Consider the following 20,956-nt stretch of genomic DNA (forward strand, 5'->3'; position numbering starts at 1 on the left):
ATGGGACAGTGTAGAGGGAGCTTTACTCTGTATCTAACCCGTGCTGTACCTGCCCTGGGAGTGTTTGATGAGACAGTGTAGAGGGAGCTTTACTCTGTATCTATCCCGTGCTGTACCTGTTAGAAACTTGTCCCCCTGGATATAGAATGATAGAATGGTTACAGCACCTCAGCTAGTCCCACTCCTCCCGCCCTTTCCCCGTAGCCCTGCAAATGTTTGTCCTTCAGGTAGTTCCCCAATTCCCTTTTGAAAGCGGTGATTGAATCTGCCTCCACCACCCTCAGGCAGTGCATTCCAGATCCTCACCACTCGCTGAGTAAAAATGTTTTTCCTCAAGTCGCCTTTGGTTCTTTTGCCAATCACCTTAAATCTGTGTCCTCTGGTTCTCGACCCTTCCACCAATGGGAACAGTTTCTCTCTGTCTACTCTGTCCAGACCCCTCATGATTTTGAACACCTCTATCAAATCTCCTCTCAATCTTCTCTGCTCCGAGGAGAACAACCCCAGCTTCTCCAGTCTATCCATGTAACTGAAGTCCCTCATCCCTGGGATCATTCTAGTAAATATTTCCTGCACCCTCTCCAAGGCAGCCAATATGCGCACAGCGAGATGTTAGGATCTGGAATGCACTGCCTGAAATGATGTTGGAGGCAGATTCAATCATGGCTTTCAAAAGGCAATTGGAGAAGTACCTGCGTGAATATTTCCTGCTTCGCTGAACATCTCCAAGTTGATCGCGGAAAGGAAGACTTGCATTTATATAGCACCTTTCACCACCTCAGGACGTCCCAAAGCACTTCACAGCCAATGAAGTAATGTTTGAAGTGTAGTCACTGTCATAATGTAGGAAACGTGGCAACCAATATGCGCACAGCAAGCTCCCATGAACAGCAATGAGATAAATGACCAGATAATCAGTTTTAGGGATGTTGATTGAGGGATAAATATTGGCCTCAGGACACCGGAGAGAACTCCCCTGCTCTTCTTCCAAATACAGCTGTGGGATCATTTACATCCACCTGAGAGAGCAGACGGGGCCTCGGTTTAACATCTCATCTGAAAGACGTCATCTCTGACAATGCAGCGCTCCCTCAGTACTGCCCCTCCGACAGTGCAGCGCTCCCTCAGTACTGCCCCTCCAACAGTGCAGCGCTCCCTCAGTACTGCCCCTCCAACAGTGCAACGCTCCCTCAGTACTGCCCCTCCGACAGTGCAGCACTCCCTCAGTACTGCCCCTCCGACAGTGCAGCACTCCCTCAGTACTGCCCCTCCGACAGTGCAGCGCTCCCTCAGTACTGCCCCTCCGACAGTGCAGCACTCCCTCAGTACTGCCCCTCCGACAGTGCAGCGCTTCCTCAGTACTGCCCCTCCGACAGTGCAGCGCTCCCTCAGTACTGCCCCTCTGACAGTGCAGCACTCCCTCAATACAGCCCCTCCGACAGTGCGGCGCTCCCTCAGCACTGACCCTCCGACAGTGCAGCACTCCCCCAGCACTGCCCCTCTGACAGTGCAGCACTCCCTCAGTACTGCCCCTCCGACAGTGCAGCGCTCCCTCAGTACTGTCCCTCCGACAGTGCAGAGCTCCCTCAGTACTGCCCCTCCGACAGTGCGGCGCTCCCTCAGTACTGCCTCTCCGACAGTGCAGCACTCCCTCAGTGCTGCCTCTCCGACAGTGCAGTGCTCCCTCAGTACTGACCTTCTGATAGTGCGGTGCTCCCTCAGTACTGCCCCTCCGACAGTGCAGCACTCCCTCAGTAGTGCCCCTCCGACAGTGCGGTGCTCCCTCGGTACTGCCCCTCCGACAGTGCGGTGCTCCCTCAGTACTGCCCCTCCGACAGTGCGGTGCTCCGTCAGTACCGCCCCTCCGACAGTGCGGTGCTCCCTCAGTACTGCCCCTCCGACAGTGCGGTGCTCCCTCAGTGCTGCCTCTCCGACAGTGCAGCACTCCCGCAGTACTGCCCCTCCGACAGTGCGGCGCTCCCTCAGTACCGCCCCTCTGACAGTGCGGTGCTCCCTCAGTACTGCCCCTCTGACAGTGCGGTGCTCCCTCAGTACTGCCCCTCCGACAGTGCGGTGCTCCCTCAGTACTGCCCCTCCGACAGTGCGGTGCTCCCTCAGTACTGCCCCTCTGACAGTGCAGTGCTCCCTCAGTACCGCCCCTCTGACAGTGCGGTGCTCCCTCAGTATTGCACAGGGAGTGCCAGCCTGGATTATGTGCTCAAGTCTCTGGAGTGGGGCTCGAACCCACGGCCATTTGACTCCGGGGTGAGACTGCTGCCCACTGAGCCGCGGCTGACACTTTAACCGCTGCCAACTGGTAAAGATTCTGACAAGCAGGAGGCGGCCATTCTGGACTCAAGCAGAAAGCACTTGTGGTGAATTGCTCTGTTCCCCGGGGCTGAGGCACTTTTCCTCTCTGGGCTACAGACTTGATAATTCCCCATGATTCAGGTGTAGAGTGCATTTATTAATAATCGCACAGAGGGACGGGGCCCCTCCCCACGAGAGCACCTTGCACACTCGGCATATCTCTTCAGTTTAAGGTGGAAATGCTGCACATCGCGCAATGTCCATTCCTTCTCTCTGCTTCTCTTCATACAGCTGCTGAGACACCAACCTTCTCCAGGCCCAGACCCCCGCTGGACAGTCACAAGGAGCCACGCACCAGGGAGGAACTCCTGCACTGTGAGTACTCTCCATCTAACCCGTGCTGTACCTGCCCTGAGAGTGTTTGATGGGACAGTGTAGAGGGAGCTTTACTCTGTATCTAACCCGTGCTGTACCTGCCCTGAGAGTGTTTGATGGGACAGTGTAGAGGGAGCTTTACTCTCCATCTAACCCGTGCTGTACCTGCCCTGAGAGTGTTTGATGGGACAGTGTAGAGGGAGCTTTACTCTCCATCTAACCCGTGCTGTACCTGCCCTGAGAGTGTTTGATGGGACAGTGCAGAGGGAGCTTTACTCTCCATCTAACCCGTGCTGTACCTGCCCTGGGAGTGTTTGATGGGACAGTGTAGAGGGAGCTTTACTCTCCATCTAACCCGTGCTGTACCTGCCCTGAGAGTGTTTGATGGGACAGTGTAGAGGGAGCTTTACTCTGTATCTAACCCGTGCTGTACCTGCCCTGAGAGTGTTTGATGGGACAGTGTAGAGGGAGCTTTACTCTCCATCTAACCCGTGCTGTACTTGCCCTGAGAGTGTTTGATGGGACAGTGTAGAGGGAGCTTTACTCTGTATCTAACCCGTGCTGTACCTGCCCTGGGAGTGTTTGATGGGACAGTGTAGAGGGAGCTTTACTCTGTATCTACCCCGTGCTGTACCTGCCCTGGGAGTGTTTGATGGGACAGTGTAGAGGGAGCTTTACTCTGTATCTAACCCGTGCTGTACCTGCCCTGAGAGTGTTTGATGGGACAGTGTAGAGGGAGCTTTACTCTCCATCTAACCCGTGCTGTACCTACCCTGAGAGTGTTTGATGGGACAGTGTAGAGGGAGCTTTACTCTGTATCTAACCCGTGCTGTACATGCCCTGGGAGTGTTTGATGGGACAGTGTAGAGGGAGCTTTACTCTGTATCTAACCCGCGCTGTACATGCCCTGGGAGTGTTTGATGGGTCAGTGTGGAGGGAGCTTGTGGTAAACCACTTTTATCGTTCACTATCGTTACACTATGGTTATCACTGTTTATATCGTTACACTATGGTTATCACTGTTTACACTGTTGTATCACTACACAAGGTCACCTCTTGCCACGCTGTTATACCTGGGCTGACCACAGCTGACTCCGCCCATGGCTCCGCCTGCTTGCCCAGGTATAAAGGTGGTCGACTGGCTGGTATTCCTCCTTGTTGGATCCGCTCACCCGCGAGGGTGGGCTCTGTTATTTAGCCAATAAAAACCTATAGTTACTAACTTAACTCGTCGCTTTTCATGAACTGAATTGATAGGTATATCAATTTTATTGGCTAAATTTTGAAATGTCTACAACGGAGCAGCCAAACGACCAGTCAGACGTACAGCCCCAGCCAAACGGCCATCTACAACAGCCCCAGCAGCCGGCCTGGCTACGAGCCCTCCGGCCGCCGTACCTGGATCTAAACCCACAGGCTGCGAATTCAGCCCTCGACTTCGAACACTGGCTGAGCTGCTTCGAAGCCTACCTGGGAGAATCCGGCGTGCCTCCGGCATCCAAACTAAGAGTTCTGACCGCTCAGGTGAGCCCTAAAGTATTTGCACTCATCCGGGACATTGCCACATACGAGGACGCCCTCAACCTGCTAAAAGAACAGTATCGGAGCCCTGTAAACTCAATGTACGCCAGGCATCTCCTAAGATCCCGCTCGCAACAGCCAGGAGAGTCGGTTGATGATTTCTTACGGGCGCTGCAAATACTCGGCAGGGACTGTGACTTTAAAGCCGTAACAGCTGCAGAACATACAGATGGAAACATCCGAGATGCCTTCGTGAAAGGCCTTCGGTCAGACTACTCACGGCAAAGACTGCTGGAATCAAAGGACCTCGACCTGAAAACAGCTGCTATCCTCGCTCGCTCCTTGGAAGTGGCCCATCGGGACCTCGAGGCGTACTCCAGGTACTGTGCTGCGCGACCCTGGGACTCGGGCCCGACCCCGGCCGCAATACCCCTCGCACCACCGCCTCTGGGACCTACCACAGCGTCGGTGTCCCGGAACCGATCGGGACCGCCACCCCCGGTACCGGCTGCGACATCGGAGCCCCGCGATCGGGCCGCCGGCTGCTTCTTCTGTGGCCAGGCGAAACACCCGAGGGCGCGCTGCCCTGCAAGAAACGCAACCTGCTCTGACTGCCACAAGAAAGGCCACTTCGCGAAGGCCTGCAGGGGAGGCGCCGCCATTTTGTTCACCACACTCGACCGCCACCTTGTCTCCAGACCTGACCACCGCCTCACCCGCAGACTACAGCAGCTCGCTCAGCCATACACTAGCCTCCGTCACACTTGACCAAGCTCGCCCGCATCACCTGTCCAAGTCCATGATGGACATCAAAGTAAACGGCCACGCCACGACCTGCCTGTTCGACAGCGGAAGCACGGAGAGTTTCATCCATCCAGACACGGTGAGCCACTACTCCCTCACTGTCCGGCCAACGCGCAACCGGATCTCGATGGCGTCGAGGTCCCATTCTACAGACATCAGCGGCTACTGTGTTGTGACCCTGTCGGTTAGGGGCACGGAGTATAAAAATTTTAAACTTCTCGTCCTGCCCCAGCTCTGCGCTGCCGTCCTACTAGGGCTGGATTTCCAATCCCACCTTCAAAGTGTCACTTTGGCATACGGTGGACCCCTCCCCCCACTCACAGTCTACAACCAGCAGCTTTTAAACCGCCCACCGCGTACCACCTGCGGCCTATCCACCCTCAAGGTCCCGCCCCCCTCCCTGTTCGCTAACCTCACCCGCGACTGTAAACCCGTCGCTACCAAGAGCAGGCGGTACAGCGCCGGGGACAGAGCTTTTATTAGCTCCGAGGTGCAGCGACTCCTGAAGGAGGGCATCATCGAGAGAAGCAACAGCCCCTGGCGTGCCCAGGTCGTAGTCGTTAAGACCGGCGATAAACACCGCCTGGTTATCGACTACAGCCAAACCATAAACCGGTACACCCAGCTGGACGCATACCCCCTTCCCCGCATATCTGATATGGTCAATCAGATTGCACAGTACCGGGTATTCTCTACCATCGACCTTAAGTCGGCCTACCACCAACTCCCTATCCGCCCTGAGGACCGCCAGTATACCGCCTTCGAGGCGAATGGCCGCCTCTACCACTTCCTTAGGGTTCCCTTCGGCGTCACCAACGGGGTTTCGGTCTTCCAAAGGGAGATGGACCGGATGGTTGACCAGAACGGGCTGCATGCCACGTTCCCTTATCTAGCTAACGTCACCATCTGCGGCCGCGACCGGCAGGACCATGATGTTAATCTGGAGAGATTCCTCCGTACGGCCCAACGGCTGAACCTCACCTACAATAAGGAGAAATGTGTGTTTAACACCTCGCGCCTTGCCATCCTCGGCTGCGTAGTAGAGAACGGAGTCATCGGCCCCGACCCTGAAAGAATGCGCCCCCTCATGGAGCTTCCCCTCCCCCACTGTCCAAAGGCGCTGAAGAGAACCCTGGGGCTCTTCGCCTACTATGCCCAATGGGTGCCCAATTATGCGGACAAAGCCAGACCCCTCATGAAGTCCACCTCCTTCCCCCTGACGGCAGAAGCATGCGCAGCCTTCTCCCTCATAAAGGGAGACATTGCTAAGGCCACAATGCACGCGGTGGATGAGTCTATTCCTTTCCAAGTGGAGAGCAATGCATCCGACTTCGCCCTAGCTGCAACCCTTAACCAGGCGGGGAGACCTGTGGCCTTCTTCTCAAGGACCCTCCAGGGCCCTGCGATCCGACACTCTTCGGTCGAGAAGGAGGCCCAGGCGATCGTGGAGGCAGTACGACGCTGGAGGCATTACCTGGCAGGCAAACGATTTACCCTCCTCACCGACCAGCGCTCGGTCGCTTTTATGTTTAATAACAAGCTGAGGGGCAAAATCAAGAACGACAAGATCTTGAGGTGGAGAATCGAGCTTTCCACCTACGATTATGATATCTTGTACCGGCCTGGTAAACTGAACGAACCCCCAGATGCTCTATCACGAAGTACATGCGCCAACGCGCAAATTGATAGACTGCAGACCCTCCACAACGACCTCTGCCTGCCCAATTCCATCGAGGAGGTCAGGACCATGACCAGGAACTGCCAAACCTGTGCCGAATGCAAACCGCATTTCTTTAGGCCGGACAGAGCAAGCCTGATCAAGGCCACCCGCCCCTTCGAGCGCTTGAGCATCGATTTTAAGGGGCCCCTCCCGTCCTCTGACCGTAATGTGTACTTCCTCAACATTATTGATGAGTACTCCCGTTTCCCCTTTGCCTTCCCCTGCCCAGACATGACCAGTACCACGGTCATCAAATGCCTGAACGACCTCTTCGCCTTGTTCGGGTTCCCGAACTATATACATAGCGACCGGGGCTCATCCTTCATGAGCGAGGAACTTCGCCAGTTCCTACTAGCGAGAGGTATTGCTGCAAGCAGGACCACCAGCTACAACCCCCGAGGGAACGGCCAGGTGGAAAGAGAGAACGCGACTGTCTGGAAGGCCGTTCTCTTAGCCTTAAAGTCTAAGGGCCTCCCAACCTCTCGCTGGCAGGAAGTCCTCCCGGCAGCGCTGCATTCCATCCGGTCACTGCTTTGCACTGCCATTAACGCCACCCCCCATGAACAAATGTTTGTTTTCCCCAGGAAGTCAACTACGGGAACCTCGCTACCAACATGGCTGACTTCTCCGGGGCCCGTCTTGCTGCGAAAGCACGTGAGGGCCCATAAAACGGACCCCCTGGTAGAGAGGGTGGACCTCCTGCACGCCAACCACCAGTACGCCTATGTGGCATACCCAGACGGGCGGGAGGACACAGTCTCCTTACGAGACCTCGCACCCTCGGGCACCCCTGAGACACCACCGTTACCCCCCACCACCCCCCCAAATCCAGCCCAGGTAGACGGCATGCCGGAACCCCACGAGCCTTCGCCGACCACGCAGACACCAGCATTAACATCGGATACTGCACCACCGCCGCCGCTGCTGCGCCGATCAGAAAGGGTTACGAGGCCTCCGGACAGACTGACATACCCGAACTGGTAGTACACTTCACCCCACCGGACTCAAATTTAAACAAGGGGTGAATGTGGTAAACCACTTTTATCGTTCACTATCGTTACACTATGGTTATCACTGTTTATATCGTTACACTATGGTTATCACTGTTTACACTGTTGTATCACTACACAAGGTCACCTCTTGCCACGCTGTTATACCTGGGCTGACCACAGCTGACTCCGCCCATGGCTCCGCCTGCTTGCCCAGGTATAAAGGTGGTCAACTGGCAGGTATTCCTCCTTGTTGGATCCGATCACCCGCGAGGGTAGGCTCTGTTATTTAGGCAATAAAAACCTATAGTTACGAACTTAACTCGTCGCTTTTCATGAACTGAATTGATAGGTATATCAGAGCTTTACTCTGTATCTAACCCGTGCTGTACCTGCCCTGGGAGTGTTTGATGGGACAGTGTAGAGGGAGCTTTACTCTGTATCTAACCCCGTGCTGTACCTGCCCTCGGAGTGTTAGGTGGGACAGTGTAGAGGGAGCTTTACTCTGTATCTAACCCCGTGCTGTACCTGCCCTGGGAGTGTTTGATGGGACAGTGTAGAGGGAGCTTTACTCTGTATCTAACCCGTGGTGTACCTGCCCTGGGAGTGTTTGATGGGACAGTGTAGAGGGAGCTTTACCCTGTATCTAACCCGTGCTGTACTTGCCCTGGGAGTGTTTGATGGGACAGTGTAGAGGGAGCTTTACTCTGTATCTAACCCGCGCTGTACCTGCCCTGGGAGTGTTTGATGGGGCAGTGTAGAGGGAGCTTTACTCTGTATCTAACCCGTGCTGTACTTGCCCTGGGAGTGTTTGATGGGGCAGTGTAGAGGGAGCTTTACTCTGTATCAAACCCTGTGCTGTACCTGCCCTGGGAGTGTTTGATGGGACAGTGCAGAGGGAGCTTTACTCTGTATCTAACCCGTGCTGTACCTGCCCTGGGAGTGTTTGATGGGACAGTGTAGAGGGAGCTTTACTCTGTATCTAACCCATGCTGTACCTGCCCTGGGAGTGTTTGATGGGACAGTGTAGAGGGAGCTTTACTCTGTATCTAACCCGTGCTGTACTTGCCCTGGGAGTGTTTGATGGGACAGTGTAGAGGGAGCTTTACTCTGTATCTAACCCGTGCTGTACCTGCCCTGGGAGTGTTTAATGGGACAGTGTAGAGGAAGCTTTACTCTGTATCGAACCCATGCTGTACCTGCCCTGGGAGTGTTTGACGGGACAGTGTAGAGAGAGCTTTACTCTGTATCTAACCCGTGCTGTACCAGCCCTGGGAGTGTTTGATGGGACAGTGTAGAGGGAGCTTTACTCTGTATCTAACCCGTGCTGTACCTGCCCTGGGAGTGTTTGATGGGGACAGTGTAGAGGGAGCTTTGCTCTGTATCTAACCCCGTGCTGTATCTGCCCTGGGAGTGTTTGACGGGACAGTGTAGAGGGAGCTTTACTCTGTATCTAACCCCGTGCTGTACCTGCCCTGGGAGTGTTTGATGGGACAGTGTAGAGGGAGCTTTACTCTGTATCTAACCCGTGGTGTACCTGCCCTGGGAGTGTTTGATGGGACAGTGCAGAGGGAGCTTTACCCTGTATCTAACCCGTGCTGCACTTGCCCTGGGAGTGTTTGATGGGACAGTGTAGAGGGAGCTTTACTCTGTATCTAACCCGTGCTGTACCTGCCCTGGGAGTGTTTGATGGGGCAGTGTAGAGGGAGCTTTACTCTGTATCTAACCCGTGCTGTACCTGCCCTGGGAGTGTTTAATGGGACAGTGCAGAGGAAGCTTTACTCTGTATCGAACCCATGCTGTACCTGCCCTGGGAGTGTTTGATGGGACAGTGTAGAGGGAGCTTTACTCTGTATCGAACCCCGTGCTGTATCTGCCCTGGGAGTGTTTGACGGGACAGTGTAGAGGGAGCTTTACTCTGTATCTAACCCCGTGCTGTACCTGCCCTGGGAGTGTTTGATGAGACAGTGCAGAGGGAGCTTTACTCTGTATCTAACCTGTGCTGTACTTGCCCTGGGTGTGTTTGATGGGACAGTGTAGAGGGAGCTTTACTCTGTATCTAACCCGTGCTGTACCTGCCCTGGGAGTGTTTGATGGGAGAGTGTAGAGGGAGCTTTACTCTGTATCTAACCCGTGCTGTACCTGCCCTGGGAGTGTTTAATGGGACAGTGTAGAGGGAGCTTTACTCTGTATCTAACCCGTGCTGTACCTGCCCTGGGAGTGTTTGATGGGACAGTGTAGAGGGAGCGTTACTCTGTATCTAACCCATGCTGTACCTGCCCTGGGAGTGTTTGATGGGACAGTATAGAAGGAGCTTTACTCTGTATCTAACCCGTGCTGTACCTGCCCTGGGAGTGTTTGATGGGACAGTGTAGAGGGAGCTTTACTCTGTACCTAACCCGTGCTGTACCAGCCCTGGGAGTGTTTGATGGGACAGTGTAGAGGGAGCTTTACTCTGTATCTAACCCGTGCTGTACCTGCCCTGGGAGTGTTTGATGGGGCAGTGTAGAGGGAGCATTACTCTGTATCTAACCCCGTGCTGTACCTGCCCTGAGAGTGTTTGATGGGACAGTGTAGAGGGAGCTTTACTCTGTATCTAACCCATGCTGTACCTGCCCTGGGAGTGTTTGATGGGGCAGTGTAGAGGGAGCTTTACTCTCCATCTAACCCGTGCTGTATCTGCCCTGGGAGTGTTTGATGGGACAGTGTGGAGGGAGCTTTACACTGTATCTAACCCCGTGCTGTACCTGCCCTGAGAGTGTTTGATGGGACAGTGCAGCGGGAGCTTTTCTCTGTATCTAACCCACGCTGTACCTGCCCTGGGAGTGTTTGATGGGGCAGTGTACAGGGAGCTTTACTCTCCATCTAACCCGTGCTGTACCTGCCCTGGGAGTTTTTGATGGGACAGTGTAGAGGGAGCTTTACTCTGTATCTAACCCGTGCTGTACCTGCACGGGGAGTGTTTGATGGGACAGTGTAGAGGGAGCTTCACTCTGTATCTAACCTGTGCTGTTCCTGCCCTGGGAGTATTTGATGGGACAGTGTAGAGACAGCTTTACTCTGTATCTAACCCGTGCTATACCTGCCCTGATAGTGTTTGATGGGGACACTGTAGAGGGAGCTTTACACTGTATCTAACCCGTGCTGTACCTGTCCTGGCAGTGTTTGATGGGACAGTGTACTGGGAGCTTTAATCTGTATCTAACCCGTGCTGTACCTGCCCTGGGAGTGTTTGATGGGGACAGTGCAGAGGGAGCTTTACTCTGTATCTAAGCCATGCTGTCCCTGCCCTGGGAGTGTTTGATGGGGACAGTGTAGAGGGAGCTTTACTCTGTATCTAACCCGTGCTGTACCTGCCTTGAGAGTGTTTGATGGGGACAGTGTAGAGGGAGCTTTACTCTGTATCTAACCCGATCTGGACCTGCCCTGGGAGTGTTTGATCGGACAGTGTAGAGGGAGCTTTACTCTATCTAAGCCGTGCTGTACCAGCCCTGAGAGCGTTTGATGGGGACAGTGTAGAGGGAGCTTTACTCTGTATCTAACCCGTGCTGTACCTGCCCTGGGAGTGTTTGATGGGATAGTGTAGAGGGAGCTTTACTCTGTATCTAACCCGTGCTGTACCAGCCCTGGGAGTGTTTGATGGGACAGTGTAGAGGGAGCTTTGCACTGTATCTAACCCGTGGTGTACCTGCCCTGGGAGTGTTTGATGGGACAGTGTAGAGGGAGCTTTACTCTGTATCTAAGCCATGCTGTCCCTGCCCTGGGAGTGTTTGATGGGACAGTGTAGAGGGAGCTTTACTCTGTATCTAACCCATACTGTACCTGCCCTGGGAGTGTTTGATCAGACAGTGTAGAGGGAGCTTTACTCTGTATCTAACCCGTGCTGTAACTGCCCTGGGAGTGTTTGATGGGATAGTGCAGAGGGAGCTTTACACTGCATCTAACCCCGTGCTGTACCTGCCCTGGGAGTGTTTGATGGGACAGTGTAGAGGGAGCTTTACTCTGTATCTAACCCGTGCTGTAACTGCTCTGGGAGTGTTTGATGGTACAATGTAGAGAGAGCTTTACTCTGTATCTAACCCGTGCTGTACCTGCCCTGAGAGTGTTTGATGGGGACAGTGTAGAGGGAGCTTTACTCTGTATCTAACCCGTGCTGTACCTGCCCTGGGAGTGTTTGATGGAACAGTGTAGAGGGAGCTTTACACTGTATCTAACCCGTGCTGTACCTGCCCTGGGAGTGTTTGATGGGACAGTGTAGAGGGAGCTTTGCTCTGTATCTAACCCGTGCTGTACCTGCCCCGGGAGTGTTTGATGGGACAGTGTAGAGGGAGCTTTACACTGTATCTAACCCGTGCTGTACCTGCCCTGGGAGTGTTTGATGGGACAGTGTAGAGGGAGCTTTACACTGTATCTAACCCGTGCTGTACCTGCCCTGAGAGTGTTTGATGGGACAGTGTCAAGGGAGCTTTACTCTGCATCTAACCCGTGCTGTACCTGCCCTGGGAGTGTTTGATGGGACAGTGCAGAGGGAGCTTTACTCTGTATCTAACCCGTGCTGTACCTGCCCTGGGAGTGTTTGATGGGACAGTGTAAAGGGAGCTTTACTCTGTATCTAACCCGTGCTGTACCTGCCCTGAGAGTGTATGATGGGACAGTGTAGAGGGAGCTCTACTCTTTGTGGTGAACCACTGTTTGTTATTGTTGTTGTTGTTGTTGTTGCACACTGTTGTGCCTATGCATGCCTCAGCTGACTCCGCCCCTGGCTCCACCCACATGCCTGGGTATAAAGCTGACTGCTCTGCAGCCCCCTGCCCTTTTGGATACCAGGCAACCACGAGAGGCATGCTCTGTTCTTTGCTAATAAAAGCCTATTAATTAACTCTCTGTCTTTTATGAGGAATTGATAACGCATCAATTTTATTAGCAAAACAAAATGTCGGTCCAAATGCTGAACAGCAGGAGCTGCATCAACCGACGGCGCCAAACGCTGAGCAGCAGGAGCTGCTGTGAGCCCTCAGACCAACATGCCTGGACCTAGACCCCCAAGAAGCGGGTTCGGCTACCAAATTCGCACAATGGCTGCGTTGCTTCGAGGCTTACCTGGAAGCCTCAACTGTGACCCTAGACGAAAGCAAGCTGAAAATCCTGGCCTCAAAGGTGAGCCACCAAGTTTATACACTAATCCAGGACGCGACGACCTACGCGGCGGCTATCGATCTGCTTAAAGGGCAGTACGCACGTCCGGTAAATACGGTCTATGCCCGGCACCTCGTAAGATCCCGCAGACAGCAGCCCGGGGAATCGGTGGAGGCTTTCCTACGGGCACTACGGATACTCGGCCGAGGCTGCGATTGCAAAGAAGTATCAGCCGCAGCACACACGGAGGGACTGATCCGAGATGCTTTCGTTGCGGGTCTAAGGTCCGACTACTCCCGGCAGAGACTGTTGGAGAAGGGAGAAATAGACCTGAAAAAGGCAGTCATAGAGTCATAGAGTCATAGAGTTTTACAGCACAGAAAGAGGCCCTTCGGCCCATCGTGTCTGCGCCGCCCATCCATCCCTGTCCAGTCTAATCCCATTTTCCAGCATTTGGTCCATAGCCTTGTATGCAATGGCATTTCAAGTGCTCATCCAAATGCTTCTTGAATGTTGTGAGGGTTCCTGCCTCTACCACCCTTCCAGGCAGTGAGTTCCACATTCCAACCACCCTCTGGGTGAAAAAGTTCCTCCTCAAATCCCCTCTAAATCTCCTGCCCCTTACCCTGAATCTATGCCCCCTTGTTATTGACCCCCCTACTAAGGGGAAAAGTTCCTCTTTATCTACCCTATCTATGCCCCTCATCATTTTGTACACCTCAATCAGGTCCCCCCTCAGCCTTCTTTGCTCCAAGGAAAACAACCCCAGCCTGTCCAGCCTCTCTTCATAGCTGAGGCGCTCCATCCCAGGTAACATCCTGGTGAATCTTCTCTGCACCTTCTCCAAAGCAATCACATCCTTCCTATAGTGAGGCGACCAGAACTGCACACAGTACTCCAGCTGTGGCCTCACCAGTGTTTTGTACAGCGCCATCATAACCTCCCTGCTCTTATATTCCATGCCTCGGCTAATGAAGGCAAGTATCCCATATGCCTTTTTAACCACCTTATCTACCTGTTCCGCTGCCTTCAGGGATCTATGTACATGTACACCAAGGTCCCTCTGACCCTCTGTACTTCCTAGGGTCCTACCACTCATTGTGTATTCCCTTGCCTTATTTGTCCGTCCAAAATGCATCACCTCGCACTTTTCAGGGTTAAATTCCATTTGCCACTTTTCCGCCCATCTGACCAACCCGTTTATATCGTCCTGTAGCCTGAGGCTTTCCTGCTCACAATTTACCACCCCACCAATTTTCGTGTCATCTGCGAACTTACTGATCATACCTTTTACATTCTCATCCAAATCATTTATGTAGATCACAAACAACAAGGGACCCAGCACCGATCCCTGAGGTACCCCACTGGACACAGGCTTCCAGTCACAAAAGCAACCTTCGACCATCACCCTCTGCCTCCTGCCACTCAGCCAGTTTAGGATCCAACGCGCCAAGGCACCCTGGATCCCATGGGCTCTTACCTTCTTGACCAGTCTCCTATGCGGGACTTTGTCAAAAGCTTTACTGAAGTCCATGTAAACCACATCCACAGCATTTCCCTCATCCACCCCCCTAGTCACCCCCTCGAAAAATTCAATCAGATTTGTCAGACATGATTTACCCTTGACAAAGCCATGCTGACTATCCCCGATTAATCCTTGCCTCTCCAAGTGGAGACTAATTTTGTCCCTCAGAATTTTTTCCAATAATTTCCCTACCACAGATGTTAGGCTCACTGGCCTGTAATTCCCTGGTTTATCCCTGCTACCCTTCTTGAATAATGGTACTACGTTAGCTGTTCTCCAGTCCTCTGGTACATCCCCTGTGGCCAGAGAGGTTCTGAAAATTTGTGTCAGAGCCCCTGCAATCTCCTCCTTTGCCTCCCACAGCAGCCTGGGATACATCTCGTCCGGGCCTGGGGATTTATCCACTTTTTGGCCTGCTAAAACCGCTAGCACCTCCTCCCTCTCGATGCTAATATGTTCAAGTATGTCACAGCCCCCTTGCCCGATTTCTATGTCTGCATCGTCTTTCTCCATAGTGAACACAGATGCAAAAAATTCATTTAAAACCCCGCCTACATCATCTGGCTCTACACACAGATTGCCACTTTGGTCCCTAATGGGCCCTACCCTTTCCCTGGTTATCCTCTTGCCCTTAATATACTTATAAAACATCTTAGGATTTTCCTTTATTTTGCTCGCCAGTGTTATTTCATGGCCCCTCCTCGCCCTCCTAATTTCTTTTTTAAGTATGCCCCTGCATTTTTTATACTCCTCTAGGGCTTCTTCCGTCTTTAGTCTTTTGTAACTGCCAAAAGCCCCCCTTTTATTTCTAATGCATTTTTGTATATCCCTTGTCATCCAAGGTTCCCTTTGCTTGTTGGTCCCACCCTTGACCTTTACAGGAACATGTTGGCGTTGTACTCTCTCTATTTCCCTTCTGAAAGTCTCCCACTGTTTTGATGCGGATTTTCCTATAAGTAGCTGCTCCCAGTCCAATTTGGCCAGATCCTGCCTTATCATATTAAAATCGGCCTTCCCCCAATTTAGAACCCTTATTTCCGGGCCGTCTTTGTCTTTTTCCATGACCACCTTAAATCTCACCGAATTGTGGTCACTGTCGCCAAAATGCTCTCCGACTGACACTTCCACCACTTGCCCGGCTACATTCCCCAGAATTAGGTCCAGTACCGCCCCCTCTCTTGTAGGACTTTCTACATGTTGGCTCAAAAAGCTCTCCTGGATGCACTTTAAGAATTCTGCACCCTCTAAGCCTTTCACACTCTGACTATCCCAATTTATATTGGGGAAGTTGAAATCCCCCACTATTATTACCCTATTATTTTCGCACTTTTCTGAGATTTGCCTACATATCTGTTCCTCTATCTCCCCCTGACTGTTTGGGGGCCTATAGTACACTCCCAGCAAAGTGCTTGCCCCCTTTTTGTTTTTAAGTTCTACCCATATGGCCTCTCGCGCTCTCGCTCGACGCGGCCCACATTAATATGGACGCTTTCTCCCCTAACCGCTCCGCACCGTGGACGCCGCAACCTTGGGTCATGGGACCGCCACCTCCAACTGCTGCAGCGATGTCCAAGGCACAGAAATGTTATTTTTGTGGCCAGGCAAAACACCCCAGAGCACGCTGCCCGGCGAAAAACGCTACCTGCTCCGGCTGCGGGAAGAAAGGACACTATGTCAGCGCCTGCAAAGGTAAAACCGCTAACGCCAGCAGCGCCGCGTGCGAACCGTGGGGGCAGCCATCTTGTCCGCCATCTTGGGCTTCCCCAGCCGCGTGGGGATCGGGATCATGGGCGCCGCCATTTTGTCCGCCATCTTGAACGCCTCCAACTTCAATCACGGGGGACCCGGACTCAACCACCGCCTCATCTGACGTCCACATCGACTCGCTTGACCATACGCTGGCCTCCGTGACGCTGGACCACTCTCTCCCTCATCAACTGTCCAGGTCCATGATGGACATTACGGTAAACGGCCGCGCCACTACCTGCCTTTTTGACAGCGGGAGCACGGAGAGCTTTATCCACCCCGACACGGTGCGCAGTTACTCTCTCCCGGTCCTGCCGACGCGCCATCGGATCTCTATGGCTTCCAAAGCCCAGTCAGCGGACGTCGGTGGCTACTGTGTAGTGACCCTTTCAGTACAGGGCACAGAATACAAAAATGTTAAACTTCTGGTCCTGCCCCATCTCTGCGCTGCCGTTCTACTGGGGTTGGATTTTCAGTGCCACCTTAAAAGTGTCACATTAGCGTACGACGGACCCCTCCCCCCACTCACAGTCTGCAGCCAGCAGCTTTTAAATCGCCCGTCGCGCACCATTTGCAGCCTCTCCACCCTTAAAGTCTCCCCCCCCTCCTTGTTCGCTAACCTCACCCGCGACTGTAAGCCCATCGCTACCAAAAGCAGGCGTTACAGTGCCGGGGATAGGAGCTTCATTAAATCCGAGGTAGCGAGACTCCTGAAGGAAGGGATTATTGAAAGTAGCACCAGCCCATGGCGAGCACAAGTGGTGGTGGTGAAGACTGGCGAAAAACAGCGCCTAGTTATCGACTACAGCCAGACGATCAATCGCTACACCCAGTTGGTTGCATACCCACTCCCCCGCATATCTGACATGGTCAATCAGATAGCACAATACCGGGTGTTCTCGACGATTGATCTGAAGTCGGCATACCACCAGCTCCCCATCAGGGCTGAGGACCGCCAGTACACAGCTTTTGAAGCTGACGGTCGTCTCTACCACTTCCTCAGAGTTCCCTTCGGCGTCACCAACCGGGTTTCAGTCTTCCAACGGGAGATGGACCGGATGGTTGACCAGAACGCGCTCCAGGCCACTTTCCCCTATCTAGACAACATCACCATCTGCGACCACGACCAGCAGGACCATGATGTTAACCTAGAGAAATTCCTCCGTACGGCCCAGCGGCTGAATCTAACATACAACAAGGACAAATGTATGTTTCGTACCACGCACCTTGCCATTCTTGGCTGCGTAGTGGAGAACGGAGTCTTCGGCCCCGACCCCGACAGCATGCGCCCCCTTAGGGAGCTCCCCCACTGCCAAAAAGCACTGAAGAGATGCCTAGGGTTTTTCTCTTACTATGCTCAGTGGGTGCCCAACTATGCGGACAAAGCCAGACCCCTCATCAAGTCCGCCTCCTTCCCCCTGACAGCAGAGGCCTGTGCAGCCTTCACTCTCATAAAAAGAGATATTGCGAAGGCCACAATGCACGCAGTGGATGAGTCCATCCCTTTCCAAGTGGAGAGCGACGCATCTGACTTTGCCCTAGCTGCAACCCTTAACCAGGCGGGGAGACCCGTGGCCTTTTTCTCAAGGACCCTCCAGGGCCCCGAGATTCGACACTCCTCTGTCGAAAAGGAGGCCCAGGCCATTGTGGAAGCTGTGCGACATTGGAGGCATTACCTGGCCAGAAAACGATTTACCCTGCTCACTGACCAGCGTTCAGTAGCTTTTATGTTTAATAATAAGCAGAGGGGCAAAATCAAGAATGACAAGATCTTGAGGTGGAGAATCGAACTCTCCACCTACAATTACGATATCTTGTACTGGCCCGGGAAACTCAATGAGCCCCCAGATGCCCTATCACGTGGTACATGCGCCAACGCGCAGGTTGATAGACTGAAGACCCTCCACAATGACCTCTGCCACCCGGGGGTCACCAGGTTTTTTCACTTCATCAAATCCCGTAACCTGCCCTGCTCCATCGAGGAGGTCAGGACCATGACCAGGAACTGCCAAATCTGTGCCGAGTGCAAACCGCATTTTTATAGACCAGACAGAGCAAGCCTGATCAAAGCCACATGCCCCTTTGAACGGCTGAGCGTCGATTTTATACGGCCCCTCCCCTCCTCCGACCGCAATGTGTACTTCCTCAACATAATTGATGAGTACTCCCGTTTCCCGTTTGCCATCCCTTGCTCAGACATGACCAGTACCACGGTCATTAAATGTCTGAATGACCTCTTCGCCTTGTTCGGTTTCCCTAGCTATATTCATAGCGACAGGGGCTCATCCTTTATGAGCGACGAACTCTGGCAGTACCTGCTCTCGAGAGGTATCGCTACAAGCAGGACCACCAGCTACAACCCCCGGGGGAATGGCCAGGTGGCAAGGGAGAATGCGACGGTCTGGAAGGCAGTCCTTTTAAACTTGAAATCTAAGGGCCTTCCGACCTCTCGCTGGCAGGAAGTCCTCCCTGTGGCGCTCCATTCCATTCGGTCACTGCTCTGTACAGCCACCAATGCTTCCCCTCATGAGAGAATGTTCTCCTTCCCCAGGAAGTCCACATCGGGGATCTCGTTACCGACATGGCTGACTTCCCCAGGACCCGTCCTACTGCGGAAGCATGTGAGGTCCCATAAGACGGACCCCCTGGTCGAGAGGGTGAGCCTCCTCCATGCCAACCCTCAGTATGCTTACGTGGTGTACCCGGACGGGCGGGAGGACACAGTCTCCATACGAGACCTCGCACCCTCGGGTGCTCCCGAAACACCCCCCTCGCCACCCACCACTACCCACGCCTACCCCCAGTACGCTTACGTAGCGTACCCGGACGGGCGGGAGGACACAGCCCCCACACGAGATCTCGCACCTTTGGGTGCCCCTGAAACACTACCATTGCCATCCACCACTACCCACAACCCAACCCCGCTAGACGGCATGCCGCAGCCCCAGGACCCGTCATTGACCACCCAACCACTCAATGAGACGCCAGATTCAACGTTGGATGCTGCACCATCACCGCCGCCACCACGACGATCAGGACGGCATACAAGGCCACCTGATAGACTTACTTACACGAACCTTTACTACACTTCACCCCGCCGGACTCAATTTTAAACAAGGGGTGAATGTGGTAAACCACTGTTGGTGTTGTTGTTGTTGCACACTGTTGTACCTATGCATGCCTCAACATGTCTCGGCTGGCTCCACCCACAGGCCCAGGTATAAAGGTGATTGACCTGCAGCCCCCTGCCTTCTTGGAACCCAGTCAACCACGAGAGGCATGCTCTGTTCTTTGCTAATAAAAGCCTTTAGTTACTCTCCTAACTCTCCGTCTTTTATGAGTAATTGATAGCGCATCACTCTGTATCTAACCCGTGCTGTACCTGCCCTGGGATTGTTTGATGGGACAGTGTAGAGAACATAAGAACATAAGAAATAGGAGCAGGAGTAGGCCAATCGGCCCCTCGAGCCTGCTCCACCATTCAATAAGATCATGGCTGATCTGATCCTAACCTCAAATCTTCTATCACTCTGCATCCACCCGAACCCATGTGATCACCCGGGAGAGGCGAAAAACCAGATAAAGACCCAATGGCCAATTTGGGAGAAAAAAATCTGGGAAATTCCTCTCCGACCCATCTAGGCGATTGAAATTCTTCCAGGAGATCACTCTGTCCCTATATTTTCTACAGTACTTACCTTCTGTAAAGGCGATCTCCACCCCAGCCAGGAACAGGAATAAAACCATCTCCTGAAATCTAACACAGAATTAGAACACAGTAGGAGCAGAACAAGGCTACACGGTCCCTGGGCCCACTCCACTACCCACAGGGCCATGACCATTCCGAACCTAGACTCATGTCCAATTTCCTGCCCGCTCCCCGTAACCCTTAATTCCCTTTACTTCTAGGAAACTATCTATTTCTGTTTTAAATTTATTTAATGATGTAGCTTCCACAGCTTTCTGGGGCAGCAAATTCCACAAACCTACCACCCTCTGAGTGAAGAAGTTTCTCCTCATCTCAGTTTTTAATGAGCAGCCCCTTATTTTAAGATTATGCCCCCCAGTTCTAGTTTCACCCATCATTGGGAACATCCTCACCGCATCCACCCGATCAAGCCCCTTCACAATCTCATATGTTTCAATAAGATCGCCTCTCATTCTTCTGAACTCCAATGAGTAGAGTCCCAATCTACTCAACCTCTCCTCATATGACCACCCCCTCATCCCCGGGATTAACCGAGTGAACCTTCTTTGTACTGACTCGAGAGCAAGTATGTCTTTTCTTAAGTATGGACACCAAAACTGAATGCAGTATTCCAGGTGCGGTCTCACCAATACCTTGTACAACTGCAGCAATACCTCCCTGTTTTTATATTCCATCCCCCTAGCAATAAAAGCCAACATTCCATTGGCCTTCTTAATCACTTGCTGCACCTGCATACTAACTTTTTGAGTTTCGTGCACCAGGACCCCCAGATCCCTTTGTACTACAGTACTTTCCAGTTTCTTGCCATTAAGATAATAACTTGCTCTATGATTTTTCCTGCCAAAGTGCATAACCTCACACTTTCCAGTATTGTATTCCATCTGCCAAATCTCTGCCCACTTACTTAGCCTGTCTATGTCCCTTTGCAGGTTTTTTATGTCCTCCTCACTCACTACTTTCCGTCCCATCTTTGTATCATCTGCAAACTTTGATATGTTACACTCGGTCCCCTCCTCCAAATCGTTAATATAGATTGTAAAGAGTTGGGGACCCAGCACCGACCCCTGCGGAACACCACTCGCTACTGATTGCCAGTCTGAGAACGAACCATTTATCCCAAC

At 52.9% G+C, this 20,956-nt stretch overlaps 2 protein-coding genes across 2 annotated transcripts in view; one reads left to right on the forward strand and one right to left on the reverse strand.

Annotated features, from left to right (window-relative positions):
• Positions 1-20,956, reverse strand: part of LOC147120819 (uncharacterized) — a 393,799-nt gene that overhangs the window by 148,439 nt on the left and 224,404 nt on the right. The gene's annotated exons all lie outside the window — the stretch shown is intronic.
• The window catches only part of LOC147120820 (E3 ubiquitin-protein ligase TRIM65-like), a 64,665-nt gene that overhangs the window by 38,793 nt on the left and 4,916 nt on the right, over positions 1-20,956 (forward strand). The window contains exon 6 of the mRNA XM_085983630.1: positions 2,602-2,685. Coding sequence (XP_085839756.1) covers positions 2,602-2,685 — 84 coding nt within the window. The remainder of the gene's footprint in view (positions 1-2,601; positions 2,686-20,956) is intronic.

Source organism: Somniosus microcephalus, chromosome 3 (genome assembly GCF_052327205.1).
Source record: "Somniosus microcephalus isolate GS21.2 chromosome 3, FLI_Smic_1.0, whole genome shotgun sequence".
Lineage (NCBI taxonomy): Eukaryota > Metazoa > Chordata > Chondrichthyes > Squaliformes > Somniosidae > Somniosus > Somniosus microcephalus.